We start from the raw sequence: 25823 nt of genomic DNA, 5'->3' as shown, positions 1-25823 counted from the left end.
TCACAAACTGCGAGATCATGACCTGAGTTGAAGTCGGATGTTTAACCGACTGAGCCACCCAGGCGCCCCTGAGGTAGACTTTTTAAAATATTACTTTCCTAGATATTGGACTTAGACCATGTTTGTAGAAACTCTTCTAGTTTCTTAAGATTTTTTGCAAATTTTATGTTTGATGAAAGTTTTGTTTTCATCAGTCCTTCTTGCCACGAACATATTTTTGGCTAAGCTAAAAAAGTAAAAATTACTTAAACCTAATATTTTATTAAACATCTTTTAATTATATTAATTTAAAGTAATCTGTAAGGGGCAGTAGATGGGCTGGGAATCCATGCATAGTCCATGATCTGTGTTGTTTCTAGATGTGTGTGTTTATGTGTGTGCATGTAGGACCTGGTATTGGCAATTATCTGTTGGCTCATTACTGAAGTAGAAGGAGTAATAAAGTAAACTATATACATATGCAGCCACGGCCCTTTTGTATTCCATGTTGTGGAGCATTTACGATGTCCAAGAGAAATAATATATAGATAGCTTCCTAGGGAGAATATAAGAGACTGACCTTGTTCTTTGCATTCTGTTTCTCTACATTTCTATTAATTGTTCATCTTCACCTGTAGATATCATATCTAATAATTCCCTAGCCTTACATATTTCCATTCTTTTATTTTCCATGCATTATTTCACATATGTACTAATAAAGAGTTAAATTGCTAACATCTGAAGTAAACACTTGAAATGACTCTTCTCCAGTGATTGTTCTAAGCCAGTTTTTGAAAACCAACTTGACATGGGTCAGGGAAAGAAGAATTTACTACCACTGATGACATTTGAAGAGAATGGAAGAAAAGTCATATTTAAATCACAAAACCGTGAATATGTACTAAGGGAATAACAAATTTGGTCAGGACCTTTAACTACAGAATAATTTATAAGACATAGAATTATTTACAGAGGTATAACAAAATCTGTTTGTCGAATCTAAGCATTTTTAATGTTACATTTCACTGTTGGCCTTTTCTCTTGTCATAAGGAAAAATAAAGATTGTTAGTTGACATTAGAGAACAAACATTGCTGACATTTGTATCTATCTAATAATGGTATAGAAATTTAATTAGGAGCATGACAATTTTTTTTTAATGTGGTAAGTGTAACAAAAGGAGTACTTTAATAAAAATAATGCCAAGAAATGCATAATAAAATACCTAGCAGGTACTTATATGTATATAAATAATTTATATACTTTTAATAAAGAAAAACATACTTTAACAATCGTATATTACAGCATTTTAATTTGAAGCTATTATCTTCTGACAGGCAAAAATGTTAGCATATATCTCTGGGGATACATCAATATTTGGAATAATTTGGCTCCTATTTCAGGATTAATTAGCGAATCTGTTATAAATATCTTTTGTATAAATCCAGCTATGAAAAATTCAACTACATAAGAAGTAAATAATTAAAATTAATTTTAAAATAGCTTAAAATTTTTAATGTATTTTTAAAAATAGTAGTTTGAGAATCTGTGTTTTTTTCAAAGAGGGAAGCAGAAGGGCATAGTTTCTGCCAGCGTTCAACACCCTTATTCATGGATACGTAAGTGGGCCAAAAAATTTTAACTTTTTAATCTCACCTTTTTGTATGTGACATTTTGCTACTTCTAAGAATCAACTTTAAAAAAAATGAACTCTAGACATTGGATATTTTATAGTCTTTTGTCTTTTGCTGATACTGGGGGCATTAGCAAATACTGTGGTATGCATTCTATTTATTTTCAGAGGCAACATCTGAGGAAATAGGAAGGATGATTACAATGTTGCAATAGCTTCTGTCTTGAGGCTTTTGAGTATGCTCAAAAAAGTCAGTGGAACCCTTTTTGTTTTAATTCCTGATTATGGGTAAAAGAAGAGATGTGATTTGAAAAAGTCATAGAAGGGAAAAAGACACACTGGAATTAACTTAAATCAAATAGTCTACGCTGATCCACTCCAGTGCTATGCACTCTTCCAGAATTTCAGCCACTATGGAGTACCTTTCCCATGTTCCTTTATTTCCCTTTACTCACTACAAATCCAGGTAGTTCTTCTGTTTGATTTTGAAGCTATCAATTCACAACTCGCTTTCGTGATTTTTTTTGTTAGCACTTTTGCAAAAGCATAAGAAGTAAACCCTTGATGCATATGTCAAGAATATAATTTCTGATTAAAAAGCAACTAGATAAGCAAAACAAAATCAGAAATCAAAGCAATGGAGAAAATAAATAATGCATTTGATCACATATGCTTTAGAAAGACTAGACCTGAGTTTAAAATTAGTACTTTACAGATCAAACAATGATATTCTCAAGTTCCTTTACTAAAATATATTAAAACAGTGAAAAAAATTTAGATGTAAAAATGTGAGCAGTATAGCATTATTTCTCAGTTTTTAATACATGTAATTATATAGCTCTCATACTTGAATGATAGGGGAAAAGAATTGGCCAAGTTAAAGACATCAACTTATCATGTATCAGCTACCAAAATATTATTTTAATTATTCTTAAAATTCCTGGAGGACACATTTGAAATGTTCCCAGTCCTGCCTTATATAACTCAGAAAACACAGGCTCAACATGACTTTCAAGGACAACTCTGAATGTTAATGTTTCCATTTTCGGCCTCATGGCAGAAAGAGTTTTATTAACCAGTGTAAGCTCTGGAATGTCAGAGGCATGATAGGCAGTATAGACTCCACACACAAAATAAATGCAGAGTCATTTTATTCTAAATTGCTTCACTTGAAAATATAGCATAAAACTCTAGAGAGAGAAACTAGAAGTAAGTGATTTTATAGTGCTCCGAAAATGAAAGAGACTCAAAAAATGAAAGTCCTAGGGTAAAAATGTGCATGCATTTGAGTTTGTGGTGTGACCAATCTCAATAAGTTCCCTTACATCCACCACAGGGCATGCATAACTAAGAGCTACTATGGTAGGTACCAAGCATCATTGTTTCCCAGGCAGGGAGTGCCGATTGTCTAGAAAATAACAGATCTTGTCCCAAACCTGCTCCTCCATTCTTATAGTATACAATAAAGTATTTCAGGGAGCAAACTAGATGGCCAGACATTTTGCATATGCATTTAGGGATTTTTTTAATAACCGTTAGTGTAGCGTGACAAGGTCCTGGAGGCATTGGAGCATCCTTCCCTGTTGACTTCTTCTATATTTCCTCTCTATTTATTTTATTACTCTCTATACCCTGTTTATCTTTACCAAAAAAAAAAAAACTTGTACACTATGATGTTTGAAAGATTAAAATACTGTTCTGTGGTTATATGTGATGTCAGTGTAATTATGATTACAGTTTAGAAAAACAAATCCCTCCTTTTAGATTGTAATCTTTATCCACATTCATCTGTGTGTATTGCCCTTATCCCTCCACCTGGCACCATTCATTCAAAAAGTTTATTGATCTTCAGTTGCTTGGAGTCTGTAGTGAGAAGGACAAGGGACATGTCTGTTCTAGTGGCTCTTCTATTCCAGTAAGTAGAGACAGACAATAAATGACTAAGCTAACATACAAGAAAATACTGAGTTGTGAAATTGTTGTATTAAAAAAATTACAGAGATTGAGAGTAAAATAGAAGGAAATGTACATAGCATCTTCATGAAAAGCCTCTCTGGGCAAGTGACACTTAAAATGAGTCTTGAACATTAAGAAGGAGACGTTATTTAGAGAGATGGAGGGATAACGCTTTAGGTGAAGCCAAGGACTTGACACATGATGGAAAAGAAGACTATTGTGGCTGAAACATAGTATCAGAGGGCAAGAATGGTATGCAACTAGATTAGAGAGCTAGGCAGGTACTGTAGGGTTTAAGGAGATAAATAATTTGTATTTTCCCTCTTAATGAAGTGTGACTCCATTGGTTTTTATACAGAGGATTGACATCTGATTTGTAGTTGAGCAGATGAGAAGGAACCAGTAAAGGAGTTAAAAAGCAGGACTCAGTGAGGTGCAAGGATAATCACGGAAGAGTGATACATGGCACTCATGAGAAGAGAATGAAAGAAGAATGGATTTGAGGACCTGGAGGTTGATGGCAACCTTTACAGGAGATGTTTCAGTGGGATAGTTGGCAAAGAGAATAGTAGGGTAAGGAAATGGAAAGAGTAAGTGTAGACAACGAAATATTTTTCAGTGAAGAGGAACAAAATGATAAACCAGTAGTAGAAAGGGTTTGTTGGGTCAAGAGAGTTTGTTTTGTGTGCGTTGATAAGGGAGAACTTCAGTAGAGAGGGAGACAATGACGATGCCAGAGGCAGCCGGTAATTTTAGGAGAAAAGTCCTTCAAAAAATGAGTGAAGGTGGGATAAGGTGTAGAACATCCTACCATTACTTTCTCAACAGATGTTCCCTCTGTATTTCCAACAGTTGACAGTAAATGTATGCCAATTTTGTTGAGCACCATAGCAGAAAATATGTTTGGAATGGTTTTTGTTTAAGAAAACATTACCTTACCTAAAAGATGAAAAACAAATCCCACACAGTTGGGGAGAAATGTTTTTGGCATTCAGTTCAGGGAACTATTATTTTAATTACCATTATTATTTTTATTTTTGTTTTTATTTTTATCTTTCAGGTGCTTCAAGAAGACCTAGAACAGGAACAAGTCAGGGTCAATTCTCTCACTCACATGGTGGTGGTGGTCGATGAATCTGGTGGAGACCAAGCAACTGCTGCTTTGGAAGAACAGCTTAAGGTCAGGTTATTTTTCTTTAATACACTAATGTTATCATTCAAAATAATTAACTGCAACTCAGAAAATATTTAGAAAATTTATAATGTAATTTGTATATTACATATATTTACAATGGAGTATATTAATTTAAACTAATTCAAATTATGTGCCTTTTGTGCACATTTCCCTTTCATTAACTATGCACTGTTCACAATATTATATAATAAAAAAATCTGCATTCATGTATTTCCCCAAAGGCTGTTTTTTAAAAAAAAAATTGTAATTCAATAATATGTATTAGAGAAGTGGTCGGAAGATATTACTTATACCCTCTTCAGAAGTCAAGCGGGGTTGCCTGGGTGGCTCAGCGGGTTAAGCATCCAACTTCAGCTCAGGTCACGATCTCACTGTTTGTGGGTTTGAGCCCTGGGCTTTTGTGTCCACAGTGCAAAGCCTTCTTCGGATTCTGTCTCCCTCCCTCTCTGCCCCTCCCCAACTCATGTACACACACACACACACACACACACACACACACACACACACACACAGTCTATCTCTCTCTCTTTCTCAAAAATAAACATTAATAAAAAATAACCTACAGCTGGGAAGAGGACAAAACTAAAAAACACACACACAAGGATTCAATCAAATAATGAGAAATTGAACACCTTCAGTATATTTTTTTTTCCTAGAAAACTTCAGTTATAGTCTTGATGAGGGCATAGAAGGGTATTTAAGTTTTGGAAGTTTTATTGGAGAAGCAAGCCCTCATTAAACTTGAGTCATAGTAATTGTGTGCTTGGGAATATAACCAGTACATAGTCACAAAGGGTAAGGTGGGTGTTTTTGTATTTTTGTCTTTTCTTCCTAATTGGGAACAATGATGTTTTATTGTTAAAAAAAAAAAAGAAAGAAAGAAAGAAAAGAGAACATTTTCAATGAAGCAATATGTACATATACCAAAACATCAACATTAAGGAAAAATAGAACAATTTATTGTTCTGATTGTGATACATACATTCATACACACACACACACACACACACACACACACACACAACTGCAAATAATACTTGAGGCATTCATTGTACCCGTGAAATCATGAAATCCCTGCCTTTTCTATGTGATTGTTAGGGGCCAATAGTCTGACATGTCTAAGGATCCAATCAGTGTGGGCTTAAATAGCTTTATCAGCCCAAGGTTGTTCTAAACATCATTTCTCTTACCTAACCTGTAACACAGTTTCTTACAGCCTTATCTCTGTTTTCTTCTCTTTTTGTGTGAATTGTATTTTTTTATCCCAGGAAAATGTCATTTCCTCAGGTTACTGCTTTAGACTGCCAGTCTTTAACAATGTTATCTTTTTCTCTATCATTAAATGACAAAAAGAAAATTCTTGAACTGCTACAACCGAGCATTTGACATATATTAGTCACCCATGTTAATTGCTTATGATTCAGTGAAATTGCGGTGATTACAGACGTAGAAAGGCTTGTGACACCTGATATTATAATATATCATCATATATATGATCACATATGTTGTATACACACACCACTTGTGACCAGCTAAAGGATTGTATTGATAGGCCACTGCTGTGACCATTGGAAAGAATTCCATAGTTCTGATAAAATAGCGTTGTAACTAATTATATATAGATGGGTAAAAATGTAATACTCAGCGTTCCTCAGAAATTTTCAGATGATAAAAGGAGGCTAGGGGGCAGAGTTGGGAGGGTGACAGGTTAAAAAAATTAAGGCACCCATTTTTCTAAGTCATAGACTATTTCTAGTTAAAACAACTGAAAGACATCCATTTTGGTAATACTAGACCTAATACAACTAGCTTTAGAATATAATCTTTCCACCTTGATGTCCGTGAGGCTAGACCACCTTGAAGAACAATCCATAGCACTCGCAGATGTTGACTGAATTGGATCTTAACTAGGATCATTTGAGCTGTGTCCCTCAGGTTTTCTATATTTATTATCCTATGTGCTTTCTTTTTTGCCTTATTTTCTGTCTTTATTTCTTCGGCCCAGAGATACCTCCTGAGATAGCTGTGCATATATTTGCTACTCCTAAATTATATAGACCCCCTCTGCATTTGTCCGTGATCACCTCCCAGTAATTAGTGTTGACTACTGCCTCCAAACCTCCGCTTTTCCCCTCAACCCCCTTTTCCCTTTTGATATCCTAATTTCTCTCTACATTTCCTGTTACTGTGCCCTGACTTGTAGCTAATCTAGACTAGTATCTAAAAGGGCAGAGTTGGAAGGAATTTTGTGGTGAGAATGCCCCAGCTTTAATGTTTCTTTCTTCTCATTCTGTCACTTTCCTCAGTGCTAGAGGAAACCATGCTTGAATTCTATGCCTTATTTAACCTTTGGTTTGAATTACTCTGGAATGCTGGGCTCCCATTTGACTTGAAATTTTCATGATTCTCTCTTAGGTTCTTTGCACGTGATATGATCTGCTCTTAAACTAGTTGAATTTTTAAAAGGAAGGGGGAGAGGAAGAGAAGTGGGCAGAGAAGGAGGAAGAGAGAAGAAATAATAAAGGATAAAAAGATAAATACAAGAGTCACTTTAACAGCAGCACAAGTATTCTCTGCACATAATAAGAATTCCATGTGTGCTTCAGAAAATGTGGACTATTATTATGTTTTGTGCTGCGCCCAGAGGAATTCTGTTAGAATGGGAAGAATTTTAAGAGAGAAAAACAGGTATATGGACTCCATATAAGGGGGAACAAACCTGGCAGGGATCTGAGAAGAATCCTTGAGAGCTTTCACTGGAGCTAGGTCTGGTCCATAGTTTATTCGCCTAGACTTGATAGTGTTGCATGTTTATTCCACTCCTTTTTTCTCCACCATTACAATGCCTTAATCTCTTTCATTCCAGTGTGCTCAAGCACCATCCAGAGCCTCCAAATAGATACCCAGTGGTCTTTAGTTAAGAGATGTAGATGGGGCAAACTAGAAAGAGAAGTCCTTGATTTAGTGTAATAAGAGAGGGACATGTTCTTACCATTTTGAGTTAGTGCTCTGAAAATACTCCTCGTAGAATATTTTTACGTGTGTTGACTTAATTCTATGAACTGTATTGTAAGTTAGAGTTTGTCTAACTTTAAAAGACTTTTAGAAGTCTTTCTGTTAAAAGGTTTGAAGAAAAACAAAGTTAGGTCAGAACACATGCTTAGGGATTCTAAAAGATAGCATGGCTTATGAAGGACAATATTCTGAAAAGTACAGTCTGTTGTAAATTAATTTGATTCTCTCTCAGAGGTTCAACTTGTCCCTCAGCAATGTCACCACAGGTCATAAACTCGTCCTTCACTTTTGAGGCTTCTGGGATATAAATGCACAGAGAGTCTGATTTGTAAGCAGTGATGCCATTTAACTGATTTTAAATACCTTGGCTAAATAACTGAGATTAGTAATTTATGTACAATATTCAGTCCTGGAGGACTTTATTACATCTCCTTCTAAAGTATCTGCCTTCCATTTTTCTTTTCTTTTCTTTCTTTCTTTTTTTTTTTTTTTTTAAGCGAGTACTTGCTATGTTCTTGCTATGTCCCAGGGATTGTGCTGGGTAACAGAGGTAAAAGAGTCAACAAAAAGAGAATTTGTCATTACCGTCCTAGGTCAGGAGTGAGTAATCTGTGAGCCTGCTGCCTTATGTGGAACCTAGAAACAACGGTAGCCATTTCTGAGGCTCTTTCTTTGAAATCAAGCGCTGATTCCTTTCATCGGTGGTCACCATGGTAGGCATGGTGACTGCTCTCTTGTGTCTTGCACTGTAGCAGAGGAAATAGACATGAATCAAATATTTACAAAAATGAGTGAATATTTAAAAACAGACACACCTTATTTATATGAAGGGAAGGAATAAGGTTTTGTAATAACACACTAACCTGACTTCAACTGATATTTGAAGGCAAGGAATGATTCCCTAGCAAAGTATTTAAGCTAGGGTCTAAAGGATATGTTTCAAGTGTGTGTAAAGGGGATTGATGGAGGCAGGTAGTTTCCAGGAAGGGGAAGCGGTAAATCAAGTGAGCCTGGCACCTTCAAGGAACTGAAAAAACAAACAAACAAACAAACAAACAAATTTGGCTACAACACTGAGGTTCAGAAGAGCGATGCTAGAGGAGGCTTACCAGGTAAAAGGGGCTTGGAGCTTAGTTACTTACCTAAGCATTAGAACTATTGTCTGATGCTAAACTCCACCAAAATTCCATCAATAAACATGTATTGAGCAGCAGCTCTCTGCTTAGATGACAGTTGGGACTACAGTGGGCGGGATGGGCAGCGGCAAATGTCTTGGCACCTGCTGTCCTGGACCTGCACCAATCAGATGCAATGAAATGTAATATTATGGCTGTGATGAGTTAGTTCACTGGCACAAAAACATACATTGCTAGATGACCTATTTTACTCTAGAGGGTCAGGAAAGTAGAAGCTAAATTAGGCAACAGTCAAGGGTACGGAAGTGTTCTGTGTGGAAGAACCGTATTCATTCAACAACCATGTCTTGAGTGCTGCTAGCTGCCAGCCAAATCTAAGCTCTGAGGTTAAGTATGGGCAAAACATAAATTGTTTCTCTATGTTGCTTACATTATAAGCACATGCTATAATAAGTCAGCAAGTTTTATACTATGAAAAAGGTGATAACTATAAAGAAAAAATACACTGGGGAAGGGAGCAGTTTTACGTGGGAGTGTTCAGGGGATGCTTCCTTGCAAAGGTGGCCTTTAAGTAGAAACTAAAACAAAGCAAGGGAGGTTTTTTTTTAACTGTATGATTTCACTCATATTGGAAATTTTTATATTAAATATAATTTATTGTCAAATTGCTTTCCATACAACACCCAGTACTCATCCCAACAGGTGCCCTCCTCAATAGCCATCACCCACTTTCCCCTCTCCCCCACCCCCCATCAACCCTCAGTTCTCTGTATTTAAGTGCCTCTTATGGTTTGCCTCCCTACCTCTCTGTAACTTTTTCCCCCCTTCCTCTCCCCCATGGTCTTCTGTTAAGTTTCTCAAGATCCACATAAGAGTGAAAGCCTGGTATCTGTCTTTATATGCCTGACTTATTTCACTTGGCATAATACCCTCCAGTTCCATCCATGTTGCTGCCAATGGCCATATTTCATTCTTTCTCATTGCCAAGTAGTATTCCATTGTATACATAAACCACATCTTCTTGATCCTTTCGTCAATTGGTGGACATTTAGGCTCTTTCCATAATTTGGCTATTGTTGAAAGTGCTGCTATAAACTTTGGGGTACATGTGCCCCTATGCATCAGCACTCCTGTATCCCTTGTGTAAATTCTGATATGTCATTTGCAAATATCTCTTCCCATTCCATTGGTTGCCTTTTAGTTTTGTTGATTGTTTCCTTTGCAGTGCAGATGCTTTTTATCCTGACGAGGTCCCCATAGTTCATTTTGCCTTTAATTCCCTTGCCTTTGGAGATGTGTCGAGTAAGAAATTGCTGTGGCTGAGGTCAGAGAGGTTTTTTTCCTGCTTTCTCCTCTAACGTTTTGATGGTTTCCTGTCTCACATTCAGGTCCTTCATCCAGTGTCAGTTTAGTTTTGTGAATGGTTTAAGTGATCTAGTTTCATTCGTCTGCATGTTGCTGTCCAGTTCTCCCAGCACCATTTGTTAAAGAGACTTTTTTCCTTTGGATACTCTTTCCTGCTTTGTCAATGATTAGTTGGCCATACATTTGTGGGTCCAATTCTGGGGTCTCTCTCGTATTCCGTTGGTCTCTGTGTCTGTTTTTGTGCCAATACCATACTGTATTGATGACTACTGCTTTGTAGTAGAGGCTAAAGTGTGGGATTGTGATGCCTGCGAGGGAGGTGATTTGAAGGTACACAGGTCCTTAGGAGCCTTTTGCATTTGAACGCTGGAGAAAGACTATAAATGGAGCACAAATAACACCTATTGTTCTAGGGAGGTTTCTAGTAAAAAAAGAACCAGAAACATAGGCCTCTAGTCTATATAAGTTGTTCTAAAGAAAACATCTTCCAGAGAAAAGGCAGTGATTGAAGTCCCATTTGTAGATGTTCCTCTATACACATCGCCATTTGAGAATCCTACTAGATGTGTTAATATTGTCTAAGGCACAGACCCAGGTGAGTTTCTGGCATATAAAAGTAGTTTGGAATATTTTGTTCAATGACCTTCATTTTAAAGTTACTGCCTACTATTTTGGAGAATTAAAGGTGTATCAAAAGAGTGTATACAGACAAGCATCCTTTTCTGAAGAAGAATAACCTCGAAAATACAATTTTGGAACAAATTATCAAATTATATCCATGCTAATTTTCTTGCTCATCTGATGGAGTTACTAAACTTATTTATTGCATGAAATAATAGTTTTTGAAGATAAGGTCTCTGAGAGTTAAAATACATTCACTATAATGAAGACATGAAAAGCAATTTAATACCAGATGACATTAAACAATTTATACAAATACGTGGTATTATTAAGACAGATTTTTGGTGAACTTATTAAGTTGGTTGATCCAGTGGAGTGGAATTAATATCGATTATTTGGATTTACGTAAAAGATTTTGCAAAGCCTTCCATGATATGTCTCTGGATAGATAAGGTCAGCCTTCTTGTCCCTATATGGGCTGGTGGAGAATGTCTGTGTTTTAATATATTCTTTCCTGGTACCTGATTTATGTGCCAGAGAATTGGACTGAAAATGATTGGATTCCTTTATTTATCCTGCAGTGTCAGAAAATTTGGGGGAAAGAAGCCATTTGAGGAGTTAGCTGGGACACTGTGTACATTTTACCCAAACTGGAGTGGTTAATGGATGATTTCTTCTCCCACATGACTTTAGAAGATTTATAGCAATGTCATGTAAAGTTAGAATGTCACAAATGTCATACACTTGTCTTTCATGTTTTAAATCAGAAAGGGTATGTTTATTGTTTGAATTGTTGCTGCTTGTGAAAGATAATATCGTTAAATCAGTTAAGTTTTTGATGAGGAAGGTCTCGCTTCCCATCCATACATGTAAGTGTGTATATATATCTGTGTAAGTATATACAACTATACAAATGTATATTTATGTACATTTACATTTTCTTTAATACACACATACACATGCCTGTGTGTACATATATGGAGAGAGAGATAGTCACTTCTTGGGCACAAGATTAATATTAAAGCAAGATAATACAGATTCTTAGTAAGTTAATGCAATCCTGGACATGGTATAGTGTCTGGATTTTAAGGAGTAATAATTATTATCCTGCGTTGGTTTGAATGCACTTTGTATTTTAGAATTTTAGCTGTATTTTACCAGGATGGTGGCATCCTCTAGAGAATGTTTATAGAACCAGGGATTCTTTAATTTTAAGAACAGCCTAAGCAGAGATAAGGGATACATATTGTCTTGTAGAAAGAGGAAGGCTTTTCTCTGTATTGCTTCAGAAGGTTGTATCAAAAATAAACAGAGGTTGATAAGCCTGGTTGTCTTCTGCCCAGATCTCCTTCCTGAGCCCAATTTCTTCTATCCCACTTTGTTCTGGATAGATCCAACTTGAAATCCAAAATGCATCTCAGGCTCAGTAAGGTAAAAATTAACTCTTTGTTCTCTATGTCTTTCTAAACTTGCTTCCTTGACTGACTTCCCCATTTTTGTTATTACATGGCCATTCACCATGTCACCTGTACCAGAAACCTGGAATCATCCAGACTCGTCCCTTTTCTTTCCCTGTGAGCCCCTGGCATGTCAACAGTCACAGAATTTCTTCCTTGCCTCTCATAGTCATTATTTCATATTTGTTCCCATCACTGTTTACCCAAGGTAAAGACCCTTCCTGAATTCTTACCTCTCTTTAATACAGTTTCTGCATTAAAGTCAGTATTGGCTCTCAAAAGCCTTTTGTTACAGTTTCTCCTCTATTTAAAATCCTTTGTTGCTTTCTATTCTCGATAGAGTCTGATCACTTAGGCCCGCAATGATTTTTATTGTCTGATCCTTTCCTGTCTCTCAGTATGTGTCTCCTATTAGCCCCCACATATCCCTTCACCTATATTCTATTTCCATAAGCCATTTCCGATACTCTCTGTGTCACTGTCCTTGTACATGCTATTCCTGTTGCTCACAGTACTCCTATTGGTCATCTAGTATGAAAACTGCTTCATGTTGGGGGGCCTGGGTGGCTCAGTCGGTTGAGTGTCCCACTTCGTCTCAGGTCATGATCTCGTGGTTTGTGAGTTCGAGTCCCACATTGGGCTCTGTGCTGACAGCTCGGAGCCTGGAGCTTGTTTCGGATTCTGTGTCTCCCTCTCTCTCTGCTCCTCCCCCGCTCACACTGTCTCTCTCTCTCTCTCAAAAATAAATAAACTTAAAAAAAAAAAAACTGCTTCATGTACAAAACTCAGTTTGAAGTTTTCTCCATGAGGCGTTTTTTTTTTTTTTCTACTTGGTGTTGAGTACTCCATTTTTTAAGCCATCGTGTATCATAATTATGTGTCTGTTGTTTGGAAGGAAAATAGTCTGCTGGAAAGTAGTTGTTCAGAAGGGCTTTCGTGACCTCTTCTCTATCTGGGCTTGGAAATGGGTTTGCAATTAAAAGTATTTACTGTGCATACCTTTGGGATAATTTGGGGAGGGAAAAAGTCTATGGAATGCTAAAGCCTGTAGAATTGAGAAATGGAGATTATTTGTGAAGAAGAGTATGGATGAAAATAGTTTTGATTTTTCTCTATAGTTTCTGATTCTTCACTTGGTGAATAAATAGCATGTTAAAAAAACTTTAAATGTAATGGAAATAGTTTCACTAAACCCAAGTATCAACAATTGTTGCCCAAGAAGCAATAATTATAATTATTAGCACTTTTGTGTGCTCATCATTTTCTAAAAATTTTACATACTTTGTATGAAATGCTATCCCTATTTCACAACTGAAAAATCCAATGCTTAATGAAGTTAAATCCAAGTTCATATAGCTTTCAAATCACAGAGATGGGGCTGGTACCCAGATCTGTGTGATTTCTCCTAATCTCTCAATTTCACAGAAGAAAATTACTATGTGACCTTGAGAAAATAATTACAGGGGATATATATGCAAGTATATTGGAATAGTAACATTCCTTATGAATATTATGAATATAAGGGTATATGTATGAATATATTGGAATGATCATTTTCTTTATGAATATAATTCTGATATGGTCTAAAGGGAATTCTGGTCTTTTTGGTCTATGAAGGAAATCTAAATTTCACATTATGGCACAGAATCATTTTTTTTATCAGAGCACCCGGAAAAGAACACAAACCATAATTTTCGGTTGAAGACTCACAAAGGTAACATACGTGTAGTTCCACACCCAGATAAAAAGATAATCTGCTGCCAACAATGCAGACACTCCTGTTAAGTCCTATCCTAGTAGTCATAAACTTCTCATAGTTCTTCACAGTTGACCTCTATCCTGATTTATAATACCTCAGAATCGTTTTATTTTTAACTTAATGTAAATGCAAATGCATAATATATAGGTTGTAACCACCTTTTTTTTTTTTTTACTCAATGTTATATTTATAAGATACCTCCACTATGCATATAGTAGTAGTTCATTAATTTTCATGGCTGGATAGTATTCCTTATTGTGAATATACAGTTTAATTTTAAGTTCTGTTTAGAAAATTTGGGCTCTTTCCAGTTGGGGGTCATTATGAATAATGCTGCTATGAACATAACTGCACATATATTTTGGGGAATATATGTATGCTTTTTTATTGGCTATATACCTAAGATGAGAATTCCTAGATCATTGGATATATGCATATTTAGCTTTACAGGCATTCACAAGTGTCTTCCAAAGTTGATGTATAAATTTTTACTGTCATCAGTAGTGAATCAAGGTAAAAATTGCTTCATATGCTCTTCATTACTTGATATTGTCACATTTTTAATTTGAGCTTTTATGGTGGTTTTATAATGGCATCTCTTGTTTTCATTTAGCATGTAGTGATGACTAATGAGATTAAAAGCGCTATTAACAGCTGTTTTATTGACTATTTGAAATACCTAGTTTTTGAAAAGCCTATTTGTTGGATTATCTGTATTTCCCTTTGTGATTTGTTGTGATATATTTGTGATGAATATATATATATTCATATATTCATATATATATATATGAACTCCAATAAAGTTTCATTTGTACATTTGCCTAAAGTTAGGCTGATACCACACTGTTTTAATTACTGTGGCTTTATGATAAATTTTGACATCTGATGGTATTGTAAAAGAAAAATTGAACCAGTTGGTAAAACAGGCAAGGGAGAATTTATTCAAGGCTAATGCAGTTAGGAATCAAGACTATTGTAATAGGGAAGAGATTGCACTCAGTTCCACTAAACCAAAGGCAGACAAGTTTGTTAAGGGCTGCATTGAGCTGGCGTAAAACCACTGGAGAAACTTTATGGGGTTGGGTAGTCAATATATTTATGCCATCTGTGTTTGCTAATTGTGCCTTATCAGAGTTAGGTTCCTAGCCTCCCAGAGATTGGGAGACAGGGGTACTGTCTTTCTTGATAATTACATTTCAAAAAGATAACTTTCAGGTCCTTGAGAAAGACATTCTTGGGTTGTAGCATATTTACATCTCAAAGAGCAAAGAAAAATTTACAGTTCAAAATTCTCTAAATTAAGTGCTCTAAGAAAAACAAGGTCAGAGGCTTGTAGCCAAAGTTTAGTCAAGATGAAGGAAACACTAAATCTACCTTGGCCAATGTAAACACTTCATGTTTGTTTTCTCCTTTTAAAAAATTATTGTGGCTATTTTTATTCACATTTTCTTAAAGATTTTAGAATCAGCTTGTCTGCCCCCACCAAAACAAAACAAAACAAAACAAAACAAAACAAAAACTCTTCTATGATTTTAATTGGGTTTTATTGACTATATAGATTAATTTATGGTGGATTAATATCTTTATTATGTAAAGTATTTCATTTCATTAATGTGGAATAGAATAGCCTTTCATTTATTTAGGCCTTTATTTTCTCTCAGTAATGTTACACAGTTTCCAGGATAGTGGATCTTAGACTTTTTATGAGGTTTAATCATTTTCTTTGATATTTTTTGATATATTTGCTGTTTTTATAAATAGTATATTTTTAAAATTTCAATTTCCATTTGTCTTTTGCTGTCTTTCCTTGTTCATTAAATCAGTTATTATTACACTGTATACTCTAGTACAGTGAGATGACTGTTGATGTGTTTCTGAAGGTGAGGCTTTTAGTAAATCACCATAATAAAGCATGATATCTCCTCTAGGTTTGTTATAGATCCTGTTTATTCCTCTTGTTCTAAAAGGCTTTGTCATTTACTGGGTGCTGAATTTTATCAAACGCTTTTTTCAGGATCACTTGAGATGATCATTTGTTTTTCTTGTTTATTCCCTTAATATGTAAAATCACAGTGCTTCATTTTCTAGTGCTAAAATAGCTTTGCATTCCTGATGTAAACCAAACATAGATGATATGTATAACCTTTTGTCTTTGTTGTTAGATTTCTTTGCTAATACTTGCTAACATTTGATTTGGAATTTTCCCATTGGGTGCCTGTAAGATACTGGCCTATTGTTTGCCTTGTAATAGGTTGCTAGGTTTAAGCGCCTGATTGTGCAGGTGTAGAAACTTGCCACTTGTACCTGAACTTTTCTTTTTTGGGGAAGTTTTAAATGAAAGATTAAATATATTTAATAGACATAAGATTGTCTATTTTTGATTTCCACTTTTGGGTTTCACTTCCATTTTCCAGATTTTCCTTTTTTTGGTCAGTTTGAGTGGTTTGTTTCTTTCTAGGTGTTTGTGTTTTGCCTCTAAAGTTACAAGTATGTTCATATAAACTTCTGTTTAGTCTACATGGTATTTAATAATGTTATTATTGGTTATCAATATTTGAAGTTTAGGAAATGTGATACAAAACTATGAATGTCGAGCCTTTGTGGAAAAAGCAAGTGACCTGGTGATATTTGCATGTTTTCCTGACTATTAACCTCAGTAGGAATCAAATAGCTCTGGCACCTTTAGCAGGAGCTCTCCATTTAGCTACAGTCCCCATTATTGCCCATTCTCTTACAACTAGATTATTTTGTACGTTTGATTATATGTATACATTAGAATTTGTGATTTCTTTAAAAAAATTTTTTAAACATTTATTCACTTTTGGGAGAGAGACAGCATGAGCAGGGGAGGGGCAGAGAGAGAGGGAGACACAGAATCTGAAGCAGGCTTCAGTCTCTGAGCCCTTAGCACATAGCCTGATGTGGGACTCGAACCCACGAACCCTGATATCTTGACCTGAGCCGAAGCCAGATTTTTAACCAACTGAGCCGCGCAGGTGCCCCAAATTTGTGATTTCTTATAGATGTTGTATTTCCATGCCTAAAGTTAGAATGAAGCATAGAAGGCTATCTGTTTTTCCCTCACTTGATTACAAATAAGACACATGATAGATTATGCTCTTGGTTTAAAATTTTAAAGGGAAAGATTTTCAAGTCTTGTATAAAATATAAACCTTATGCTCTTGGTTTAAAATTTTAAAGAAAAAGATTTTCAACTCTTGTATAAAATATAAACCTTAATAAGCCATAGATAAAATATGAAAAACTAATAGTTTTAGTGACATGCTGAAATGTTTTGCTGTATTCTGTATTAAAATTATATTATGCTGTAAACTTATCACATCTGGAAGCAAAAGCTGATTTTCCATCAACGACACTCTAAATGTTTCCCGATCACAAGCATATCTATAATTTATCACAGTTGTCAGAGCATTCTCACCTTTGTTGACCTATCTGACCCTAGCTGTGACCTGGCTAGGAAGGTACCAGGGCAGTTGCTATTATCTCCATTTCACTAGTGGGAAATCTAAACCATAACAAGATTGTTTGCTGAGAGGTGATACCTATTTGGGTAACAGTAGAATTGGGACAAGACTTTAGGCAATCTGTACTTCATGCCTAGTGATCTGTCCCCAATTCACAGATAATGCTCTAATACTGATGCCCATTGTAAGTATGAAAGATCTAGAATTTGAGGTGGAGAAGATAGGACTTCACATGTAATTCTATCTTTCTCTGCCTCTTCAAATTTACCATAGGTAGCTCTGTTGTTGCTATAAATGACTGGAAGGTAGGTCTTTAATGAAGAAGAAGGCAAAAAAGTTTCTAAGACTTTTTAAGCCTAAAATGTCCCCATATTGATAACTCTAGTGGTGGTACTAAGCTTTCAGACATTTCTATACGATGTGAAATTCACATAATAACCCCTTAAGACACTAAGCACAAAGGTAAGGAGCGCCCCACTTTAAGAAGTTCAGAGCCTGTGAGGTCCAAAACAATAAGCAACAGTAAAATCTTAAACTACCAAAGAATGCGCAGGAGTGTGATGAATACTGGAAAGGATGCTGGAATGCTCCTTAGGACTCCCGCTCCTTATTTTCTGGTATCCCAGCTGAATAGACTGGTGGGAGCGAGAGAGCAGAGTTTATTAAGCTGCCACAGAACATTAAATAATAGCCTGCAAATAATAACAGCATCAACAACAGGGCCTTTCCAGATTTATTCATTAGTACTTTATAAACTCATAAAAATAAATAATATATGGAACTGACTGTAATGGCACAGGGGAACATGCTTCTTCAAGTTAAAAATCTCACTATGTTTTTAGCATAATCACCAAGACAAAATTTCATTAACGAGTCAGACAGTCATATTTACCTTTGAAAAATAAGTCCTTGCAAAAGAGCACATGTTCTTGATCGGGGAGTGTGAGTATTTTCTGATTTTCTAAAAATATCTTAAGCAAAGAGGGAGTTAAAATGTCACAAATGTTTTCAGATGAAATTATAATGTTAGGCTTCAAATCCTTGTTAAGTGGGTTAGATAAAATGTATACTTAAGTCTAGTAAAACTTCTGTTAAAACTAAATATGAAAAGACTCAAAAAGCATTCTGCATGTGTACATCTCACTAGGTTATGTAGCACACATTACAAGGCATATTGAATGTTGCATGTTCCACTGAGTAAATGACATCGTGAAAGAACACGGGCTTGTAGCCAGATGGATCTGAGGTCTGATCCCAGAAACTCAATCCTGTGGCTTCTGTGGCCTTAGGCAAGTTACTTAACTCATCTCAGTGTCTGGTTCCCCTCCCCCACTTTTTTTTAAATTCTCAAGTTAGTCAACATACATTGTAGCCTTGGTTTCAGGAGTAAAACTCAGTGATTCATCTCTTACATTTGACACCCAGTGCTCATCCCTAAGAGTGCCTTCCTTAATGCCCATCACCCACTAAACCCATCACCTCAACCACCTCCCCTCCAGCAACCCTCAGCTTGTTCTCTGCATTTAAGAGTCATGTATGGTTTGCCTCTCTCTCTGTTGTTACCTTTTTTTTCCCTTCCTTTCCCCAAGGATCATCTGTTAAGTTTCTAAAATTCCACGTATGAGTGAAGTCATATGATATCTATGTCTATCTTTGACTGACTTATTTCGCTTAGCATAATACCCTCCAGTACTAATCACCTTGTCACAGGTGACCAGAACTCATCTCAGTGTCCAGTTCTCACCTTTAAACTGCACACTGAGAAGTGGCAGTCACAAGTTCCTTTTCAGTCAACAATCCTACAGGACCATTTAAATATAAGTAGGAATGATATTCTCAGAGAAACTTATCGTATGTGTTTCCCAATATATCAGGACACGTTTTTCCACCTTGGGACATATGTTAGACAGTGAGGATATAAGGCATGCCATTTTATAATATACTGCTTTGGTTCACAGTTTGGAAAAACATGTAACATTGAGAAGAGAATCCTAGAATTGGCAAAACACTAGTCGGTAATACTCTGCCCCATTTCTAGCCTCATAATGGGTGTTATTTTATTTCTTTCATTAAGGTATTGGATGTTATTTCCATTTCATCATCATTAAGGTGAAGTTGCTTATCCTTTTTAACTCTATAGTTGTTTATAAGCTAGGAAAGAAAAATCAAGTCATGTTATTTATCAGAAGGCACATTATGCATAAAATTTGTTCAGCGGGACAGTATATTCCAGGGTCTTAAACTAAATGAGATGGGCTGCTTGCTGTCTCCCTTTCTTATAAATCCTAGTTGCTGCTATGTTGTGTGGTTGATGGCACATAATTGTTTCTTTCTTAGTGGGCATACTCATGTGAACAGTTTGTCCTGTAATGCCAATCTTGATGGGCACAGTTTAGCTCTCCCATTCTATCACTGGCCTCAATAAATTCAAAGGTCAAGGCACTTAATTTTTACCTTCCAGGCTTATCAGATTTTCCTCAGTTGCCTTTATCCAAATGTTTCTCTGATGGTCACTTTGCACTTCTGCTTCTAAAAAGCAACTCACCCAAACAAAGGAACCCAAATGAGAAGTGTCCTTGGTAGGTCTAAAAATATGGGATGTAAACTGAATGGGAGGGAGAAAGTTTCCCAATTGTAGATCTAAGCATAGAGGATAATGGAGTTGTGATTTAGCCCACAAAAGTGTGTTAGAGCAAGTGAACTGACCTTTGGCTTCTCTCACTGCCAAGACAAAATGAGAACGTAAATAAAAATTAATTTCTTCGTATCACTTTATGAGATGTTATAATTCATTTTCACTTGTGTGCATAATGTTTACCTAGCTTCACAAAAAGATGCATTATTTCTAACAGCTTGAAAGATTCATTTTTTTTTAAATGGAAACTCAGACCTTTTCTTTTTTCTCTAGAGAAGAGGCTTCTAATCCTAATGGAATGATTCTTTAAAAAAATTATTTAGCTTTCTGTCAGCCTCATTCGATCCAATCTTTGAGACTTGTGTAACAATTTGGTTACGTCCCTTTAGGCACTGATAAGAAGCAGCATCTTTGACTGATTATAGAGCTGACTGATAATCTTTGAATTGCTTAGCTCTAGTCTTTGTAACTCAAATCAGGGCCAATATTTCCAAGTAATAACCAGATAAATTCATAAAGTGAAGCACAGTGTACATCCATTTATATTTGCGCATATGGCATTACAAAAATCTACCTGTGGGCAAACATGTCCAGCCTACGAGCAAGCAATTTCTAATTCACTTATCTAATTTTACTGAGGTGAGTAAAAAGCTTCATGCCCACATTACAACAGAAGTGACTTAGAGTCAGTTCATTGATGGTTTTCTGAGAGTAAGATAGGTTTAAGCAGTGGAATGTGTTAATAAAGGTTATGTAGGGGCGCCTGGGTGGCGCAGTCGGTTAAGCGTCCGACTTCAGCCAGGTCACGATCTCGCGGTCCGTGAGTTCGAGCCCCGCGTCGGGCTCTGGGCTGATGGCTCGGAGCCTGGAGCCTGTTTCCGATTCTGTGTCTCCCTCTCTCTCTGCCCCTCCCCCGTTCATGCTCTGTCTCTGTCCCAAAAATAAATAAAAACGTTGAAAAAAAAATTTTTTTTAAATAAATAAATAAAGGTTATGTATACTCTCTTGTGTTGGAAATATTTAAAGAAGACTATACTTGAAATCTAGACAACTACTTAAAAAGATTTAATAACTACCTTTCTACAGTGAGTAGAGTAAAATAGATGACCCTTGCTAGTTCTTAGAAGATTTTATATAAATACGATGATCAAACAAAATGTAAATAACTATGAACACTCATATAACTCAATTCCAATTAAAACTGCTTTCCAGTACATAATCTCGTTTAATATTTGTGGCAATTCTTTAAGGGGTTGATATCATAATTTTTTGAGACAGATGAAATGATTTAGCCATGAATTTTCTGAAAGTCACTTGATTTTTGGGGGGAGTAGGGGGTAATAATACCAAACTCTTAACGAATTGCCAGAATTATTACCTGAAAATGAAGTGTTAATATTTTTTTTTAATTTGAGAAGTAATACAAGCAGTTGACTGACATAACACTTAGGTCTACGTATCTAGACATGTATCTAGACCATAGATAGGTGTCTAGATATTTGTGTCTTTCCTCATATAAAACACAAAACTCTAAAGTGATAGCATTTATGTATTTGGGAAGTTGAATCACAATAAATTATTAAAAATCTCCTCTATTTAAATGATTTTAAATGATTTTATTCTAGTAATTGAAATGTGTTTTCTAAAATTTTGCCACTGTAATGCACGGCCACTCTGGAAAACAGTGTGGAGGTTCCTCAAAAAATTAAAAATAGATCTATCCTATGACCCAACAATAGCACTGCTAGGAATTTACCCAAGGGATACAGGAGTCCTGATGCATAGGGGCACTTGTACCCCAATGTTTATAGCAGCACTTTCAACAATAGCCAAATTATGGAAAGAGCCTAAATGTCCATCAACTGATGAATGGGTAAAGAAGTTGTGGTTTATATATACAATGGAACACTACTGGGCAATGAGAAAGAATGAAATCTGGCCTTTTGTAGCAACGTGGATGCAAGTGTAGAGTGTTAGGCTAAGTGAAATAAGTCATACAGAGAAAGACAGATACCATATGGTTTCACTCTTATGTGGATCCTGAGAAACTTAACAGAAGACCATGGGGGAGGGGAAGGGGGAAAAAGTTACAAACAGAGAGGGAGGAGCCAAACCATAAGAGACTCTTAAAAACTGAGACTAAACTGAGGGTTGATGGAGGGAGGGGAAAGTGGGTGATGGGCATTGAGGAGGGCACCTGTTGGGATGAGCACTGGGTATTGTATGGAAACCAATTAGAGAATAAATTTCATATTAAAAAAATAAAAATAAAAATTCCCCACTGTAATAAATACATCTTTACTTTCTACAACTTCACTTTTATGAGATATTTTGTAATGCCATGGAATCAGTCTCTCTTAAATATGTCTTTTGTATTAGCTTGTGTGGTCTGCTCTAACAAAATACCAAAGTCTGAGTGGCCTAGACCACAGAAATTTATTTTGTCACAGTTCTGGAGGCTTGAAGTCCAAGATCAAGGTATTGGCAGGTTTGGTTCCATCTGGGGCCTTTCTCCTTGGCTTGTGGATGTCCATCTTCTCACTGTGTCTTCACATGGTCTCCTGTGTGCTCACGTGTCTCTTGTGTCTTTCCTTGTGTCCAGATTTCCTCTCTTTATAAGGACACCTGTTGGATTGAATTAGATACCACCATAACAGCCCCATTTCAAATGAAAATCCCTATGTAAAGGTCCTATCTATAAAGGCCTTGTCTGCTAATACAGTCACATTCTGTAGTAGAGGGGGATAGAACTTCAACGTATGAATTTTAAGGAAGCGGTTCAAATATCCATCGATTGATAAATGGATAAAGAAGATGTGGCATATACACACAATGGAATATTACTCAGCCATCAAAAAGAATGAAGTGTTGCCATTTACAATGACAGGGATGGAACTAGACAGTATTTTGTTAAGTGATATAGGTCAGTTAGACAAAGACAAATACCATATGGCTTCACTCATGAGGAGAATTTAAGAAACAAGACAGTCATAGGGGAAAAGAAGAGAGGCAACCTAAGAAACGAACTTATAAAGAACAAACTGATTGTTACCAGAGGGGGAATGGGTGAAATAGGTGAGGGGGATTAAGGAGGGCACTTGTGATGAGCACCGGGTGCTGTATGTAAGTGTTAAATCAGTAAGTTCTACACCTGAAACTAATATTTCACTGTATGTTAACTAACTGGAATTTAAATAAAAACTTAAAAAAAGTTATAAATGTTTCAAAATATAAGTGTAGATGTATATCGGAATAGTTCTGTGCTGAACTCATTGAGACTATAATTCATGTTATGCATCCTTCATCTAACATCTTCTTTCATTAAGATATAAGTCTTTGTAGACCTATGTGCTATGTGTAGAATCATAGGGAAATAGCTATGCATTTTAAAGTTTATTTATTGGTTTTGAGAAAGTGAGTGAGCACACATACGATTTGGGAAGGGTGAGAGAAAGAAAGAGAAGAGAGGGAGAGGGAGATGGAGAGGGAGAGAGAATCCCAGGCAGGATTCATGCTGTCAGTGGAAAGCCCAACGCAAGGCTTGAATTCACAAACCATGACATCATGACCTGAGCCAAAATCAAGAGTTGGACACTTAACTGACTGAGCCAATCAGTCGTCCCGGAATAGCTGTATTCTTAACTCACTGAAACTATAATGCATTTTTTCGTTAACCTCTTCTCTCTTTAAGATATAAATGTATCTAAATAAAGTATAGATGCAAAAATAAAAATGAGACACAGTTGAGCCCATAACTTCTTTATTCTGTTCATTTTTGACATACACCATGTGTTCGATAAATATTTGTTGTTTAAATGGATTCATGATGGATGAATGAATGAATTAGAGGCTATCATTAGCTGTGAGTTAAATTAAATATCGGATTGGCTGAATTATAAGCATTCAGTAAATTACCAAAATTAACTGTTATAATGATTGGATTACCAAAGGCACTTCTTAAAATAGTTGTCTTAAATAAGTTTACTGTGTATCTAAAAGAATATTTATTATTAGTTTTTGTGACTCATATAGTGAAAAAAAGCTATAGTGTAAAGTATACCACATTAGAATACTTTGGAATTTCTATAAAGTTAACAACCTTAAGGAATCTAGTATATGGAGGTCTTTATTTGGATGTGTTTTATTTTTAAGTTTATTTACTTATTTGAGAGAGAGAGAGAGAGAGAGAGAGAGAGAGAGAGAGAGAGAGAGAAAGCACAAGTTGTGTGGCACAGAGAGAAAGGGGAAGAGAGAGAATCCCAAAGAGAATCCCAATCCCATTCTCAACATGGGGCTCAAACTCATGAACCGTGTGATGATGGCCTGAGCCAAAATCGGACACTCAACTGACTGAGTTGCCCAGGCACCCCTATTCAGATTTGTTTTATAGGAAGTCCACTAAAATTAATAAATTGTAATAGTCAATCTCTGAGGTTACAAACCTAAGATGCTACTTCAGTGGACACTACCTTTATGTGTCCTGTAGCACTGGAGAGACGATGCTGTACCTATTTAGAAGTCTCAGTATGTTTTCTTTCATTTATGAAGAAGGTACTTCAGTTTGAGTGTGTCTTTCCTCACCTTCACTCCCGTCTCCAGGGGGTTTGAATGGGTGTAGTCAGCATTCCACAATTTGGCCTTTTATATCTTTTTCCTCAAATCAGGTGGATAGTGTAGTTTATGGCTTTAAGGGGTAAGATTTTCTCTGGAGCTAATGTTTTTAACAGATATATTACATACCATTTTACCTGATGTGTCCTGACATCGGCACTAGGAACTTAAAGAACTTCTAATATGTTTCAGAAAAAAAACAAAAAAAACAAAAAAAAAAAAACCAAACTTGGTTGTAATAACTAAATGGCTAATATTGTTGAATTCATTGATTTATGTCAGCATGTTTCCTTTGGGTATCTTGCGTTATTATTTCAGTGCTGTTTCTTCTGCCATAAACTAACATAATTCAAAAGGAGTAGAGAGTGAAACTATAAAAAATAGGAAAATCAGCTACATTATGTTGAAAGCAATAACATTTTTATTGACATTACTGAAAAACACCTAAAACTCACTTGTGACCATGCTGAATATGAGTACATGATCATTTTCATACTGGTAGTAAAATGTTATTGCCTACTCCTTACTCATGCACAGGACTCCCTTTTTGGAAAGATGGTAGGGTCAGTGGTTTTGAAAAAATTGGGTGGGTCTTCAAGCCTCCTAGGAATAGGTGGATTTTTTTTTCACGATGCTCATTGCATATGTATTATTTGAATCATATATCATTATCTTCTAGATACGTGAATCTAAACACGTAGCATCAAATATGCCAGAAATTATGGCGAAACTTATCTCAGATACCAAATACATTTGTAAAAAATATGAGTTACACACACTTTTTTCTAGCCCTAATTCTTTACAAAATAAAATATATCTCTATTTTGAGCTACTTCTCATTGTAAAGATCTGGTAGCTGTGGGAAAATAATTCTCTTATTTACACAGAAGTAAAAAAAAAAGTTGAAGTTTTAGATTCTGAAGTGCATCATAATGGAATTAAAATAAATGATGCCTAATTTTTGTCTTAAAATATTC

At 35.8% G+C, this 25823-nt stretch overlaps 1 protein-coding gene across 1 annotated transcript in view; it reads left to right on the top strand.

Moving 5' to 3' along the window:
* Window positions 1–25823, top strand: part of DMD (dystrophin) — a 2039083-nt gene that overhangs the window by 591913 nt on the left and 1421347 nt on the right. The window contains exon 13 of the mRNA XM_040468816.1: window positions 4628–4747. Within this exon, the coding sequence (XP_040324750.1) occupies window positions 4628–4747 (120 nt within the window). The remainder of the gene's footprint in view (window positions 1–4627; window positions 4748–25823) is intronic.

Source organism: Herpailurus yagouaroundi, unplaced genomic scaffold (genome assembly GCF_014898765.1).
Source record: "Herpailurus yagouaroundi ecotype Mexico unplaced genomic scaffold, PumYag 67793, whole genome shotgun sequence".
NCBI classification, from domain to species: domain Eukaryota; kingdom Metazoa; phylum Chordata; class Mammalia; order Carnivora; family Felidae; genus Herpailurus; species Herpailurus yagouaroundi.
Note: the sequence above shows the minus strand (reverse complement) of the source record. Positions and strands in the feature narration are given on the sequence as shown.